Raw genomic sequence first — 4224 nt, forward strand, 5'->3', positions numbered from 1 at the left:
TGAATTAATTTACAAAGCAAATAAATATTCCAATTGATGTAATAAACTAAAACAGCACTGAAACTGTATGTGATCTCTGTGTTGTTGCCTTTATTTAAACAATATGTATATTGAATGTTGAATATATGAATATTATTTCAAATAAATCATACCTAAACTGCAGCATTTTATCACTGTAAATAATTTTCATGTGAAATTGCAGTTGCACCTGTAGAGGGCATTACGCTAAACCGTAATGTTCATTAGCTTTTTCTGTTGATCAATAACATTTATGTAAATAGATATAAATAATAGATTGTAAAAGTCATCAGGTTAACAGGTTTTGTCTGATCAACATTACAGCTAATGGAATAGACTACTAATTGTCTCAGAGGACTCATTGTAATTTTAATCTACTTGATGGAACAGGGGGAAAAAACACAGAATCCATACATAAAACACAGACATTTTATTAATTTAAAAACTGAAAAAAAAGTACAAGGTTGCTGAAAATTTTACAAACAACAGATTTTTTCTTTTCTCGTATGGTGTAATATACAGTTTCTCTCAAATCATTACATCCATAATAATAATTTAAAGAAATTTAATATGCATGAATACAAAATAATTTACAAATTCACATGCAGCCGTATGAATTAATCTTTTAATAGTAAGACAATCTCAGAATACTGAAACACCAAATCAAAGCAAAGAAGACAGGATTTTCTGGGTGTGTACAAACAGTCTAACATGATAACAGTGCAATTCTACATTGGCCTTTTGCCATAGTTCTGAATATCAAAATGATATAGGTCAGATTTTTTTATTGTATGGTCTGTTGTTTAACAAAGGTGATTCCTAACCAGGATATTTAATCATTTATCCTCCAACCTAACTATCCAGTTTACTCTAAAGCTGATATTTGTGCTTGCAAGCTGTAACACCATGCTCCATTTTTTAAAACTGCAACACAAGGGCATGAAAACAAACATGACAGCCATTTTCAACATGACTCATTTTGTCTTTGTTGTCAGAATGTGGCAGTGAATTATTACAGGCAGCTTAGCCATTTTGTTGTGAAATACTAGTGAACGAAGAAGCACTTGCTCGAGACATTATATAGAAATAACAATTGGACATAATATCTCTCAACATATCCATGGTGGAAATACATCCTAATCCTAGTCATAATCCCAGTGTTTGCTGATCCTGTTTCCTAAAAAAATCTTGGAAATATCATCAAATGTTTGATAATATTTCAAGGAAGCATGGCATATTCATTCTGCATCACAGTAGATGCCTAATATGCAAATTTGCTAAAACTTTCCCAGCCAAATATAGTTGTGGACACAATGAGATTCTTATCTGTGAATATTATGGATTGCTGTCATCTTTAAACTACATTGAGTTTCATATATTAGAACTGCAATTTTGATTATGATTTTTTATTTTTTAAATCTCACCAAACAATGTTAAAGGCATCAAACAATCAATGCATTTATTGATCATGACTGGACATTACTGGACTGACTCAGTCATCATTGACATTCATTGTAGCTCTACACTATGCTGTGGTATTAACACGGCACCATCTATAGGGTCACAAGTTTAAAAATACATCAAAAATGTATATGCATATAAACTTGAACTGCAACGTAATAATTCCACAATAATCGACGTTACTCTATGTGATATTCAACCTCACCAGAAAGAGATTTTCGCAGCCGTAGATTACTTTTCGGCAATGGCGGGCAGCATGCATGCGCGAATGTGGGCTTCCTTCCATGCGCTGCGGCACTCTGAGATCCAGTGGGACACTATGGTCTGTTTGTCCATGCAACGACTGCTCTTTCCCCTCCAACCAGCAGGGGCGCCATCGAGCTTGTTGGGAATACCACTACGTGTGGCCAAACTGCCTTCATCCAGCTTCTTCCTGCTGAGCGGTGACCGCTGCAGGACTGTCGCCGCAGGGACTGTCTCGGGCAGGCAAAGCTCTGGGCAGCTGCTTTTCCGCTGGGCGCCAGGTGCCGAGGAACAGCATGGGAAGGTGTCGCTGCGTGGCCGGCGCGGGGGAATGCTGCCCCTTCTGGTGGAGAGCGTTAGAGCACCTCTGTGGCTGTAGAGGTACTCCAGCGGATCTGCAGGGCCTGGGATGTCACCTCTGCATCCGTTGTCCTCCTCTGGGGTGGCCTGGGCCTGCAGAAGTTCTGACGGAGCAGATCTGGCGGTATCTTTCTCTTTATGGGCTTGTTCAACTGTCTGGTCACTGCTTGTGGAGGTGTGGGGCTGTGAAGGTTGCAGATGCTGTCGCAGGCGGTGCAGTCGTAGGCAGGACTTTGGGGAATCCAAAGGGCCGATGGAAAGGATGTCACAGTCGGGCTCATGCAGAGGGAAGGTGGGCCGGGCCAGATGGCAGATGGAGAGGAAGTAGTCCTGTGTGGTGGTGTGCTGGCTGTTGGTCTGGTTCAGGTCCTGCACCAGCTCCTCATAGCCCTCCCTGATGGTGGGAAGGCTGCGTTTAGACAGTAATCTGGACCTGGGACGCATGACTGTAAAAGTGGAAATAGTGGGTCATTAAATAGATACAGTACCTAAATGATAGGAAAGAAAAATCATAAATAAGATTTCTTGATAACACTTTACAATAATGTCCCGTTAGTTAACATTAACTATACAATGAGCAACACATTTTCAACAATTTGTATGACAAGCATTCGGCTAATCAACATATATTTACGTCACTGGTAGTTCCTGTTGTACTGGGTCAGACTATAAAGTAGGGGCTAATTTAGTCCCCCAAAAAGGCTTTCCTATATAACTAAAATGGTTTCCAGTTCCAAACACGCCAAAAAGTGGGTACTACCCTGCCAATAACAGGAACTATGAAAATGTTCCTCCGGTGTAAAATGCCCTAATATTAAATCTTTTGATTTTAATAATGTATTAGTAATTTATATTTAAAAAAAAATAAAAAGGTGCTTTAATAAAAAGGTGATTAATAAGTGCTTTAGAAGTATTTTTCATTGTTAGGTCATGTTAACGAACTAATGTTAGCAAATGAAACCTTATTGCGAAGTGTTAGCAATTTCTTTCTATCTAAGCTGTTTCAACATAAGCAATGAGATTAAATGGAGAGTAAAAATTAGCAAAATTTTCACTGTGTATTGTCAAAATTGTAGCGTAGTATGAAGCACAGCTCACACAGAAGGCATTTTTAAACCAAGCAGCTTTCTGCGAATCAGCTTGACCAACTTGAACCCGTTGAAAGTTCTGCTCTCAGATTGCATGGATTCCTATTGAAATGACTGGATTTCGGCTGCAAAAATTCTCTGAATGGTAAATGTGACCTCAAGTCTCTTTATTATCAGACTTTTCTCCCTAGAAACAGAAAAGTTGTTTTCATCTCAGCTCTCTAAAAATCAGCTATTGTTAAAAACATTAAAGTCCTCATGAAATCAAAATTGACTTTATTTACTTTACTAGCGCACATTGCTAGTCTTGATGTAAACAATTAATCCGCTGACAAAAATTGTTTGACTTCGTAATCTTTAATCAAAATCTGAACATTTACTTATGCTCTGGAATGGCATTCCTTTTCTGATGACGTCAGTTTGACGGCTTGGGCAGAATATGCTTAAACACACCCCTCCAACCGTTAGATTGCTATGAGTGAGAGACAGAGAGGAGTAGCGCAAACATAAAACCATGCCCTCTATTTAATATTCCGTTTCAGCTGGAAATACGTCACTACACTGAAATAAAGTCGGCAGCAACTTCCGGTTCACGCAGACTTTAAAGTTTGTTACATTAAAGGGATAGTTCACCCCAAAATGAAAATTTTATGTTTATCTGCTTACCCCCAGGGCATCCAAGATGTAGGTGACTTTGTTTCTTCAGTAGAACACAAATTATGATTTTTAACTCCAACCGTTGCAGTCTATCAGTCGTATAATGCATGGCAATGGTAACAAAATCTATGAGAGTAAAAAAAACATGCACAGACAAATCCAAATTAAACCCTGCGGCTCGTGACGACACATTGATGTCCTAAGACACGAAACGATCGGTTTGTGCGAGAAACCGAACAGTATTTATATCATTTTTTACCTCCAATACACCACTATGTCCAACTGCCTTGAGCGCGTGCACGGCATCCGGTGCGTGAGGTGTGTACGCGCTCTGGTGTAGTTTACGCAAGCGCCGGAAGTGATCTCTCGCGCGTATACGTCACTCATTGTTTACACA

General features: G+C 39.0%; 1 protein-coding gene across 1 annotated transcript in view; it reads right to left on the minus strand.

The window, feature by feature from the left end:
- Positions 1-472: 472 nt before the first annotated feature.
- LOC107689183 (uncharacterized) overlaps positions 473-4224 on the minus strand; it is an 11892-nt gene continuing 8140 nt past the window's right edge. Inside the window, exon 3 of the mRNA XM_016487107.1 lies at positions 473-2528. Within this exon, the coding sequence (XP_016342593.1) occupies positions 1711-2526 (816 nt within the window). The 5' untranslated portion in view covers positions 2527-2528 and the 3' untranslated portion in view covers positions 473-1710. The remainder of the gene's footprint in view (positions 2529-4224) is intronic.

This window comes from Sinocyclocheilus anshuiensis, unplaced genomic scaffold (genome assembly GCF_001515605.1).
Source record: "Sinocyclocheilus anshuiensis isolate Anshui unplaced genomic scaffold, SAMN03320099.WGS_v1.1 scaffold966, whole genome shotgun sequence".
Taxonomy (NCBI): Eukaryota; Metazoa; Chordata; class Actinopteri; order Cypriniformes; family Cyprinidae; genus Sinocyclocheilus; species Sinocyclocheilus anshuiensis.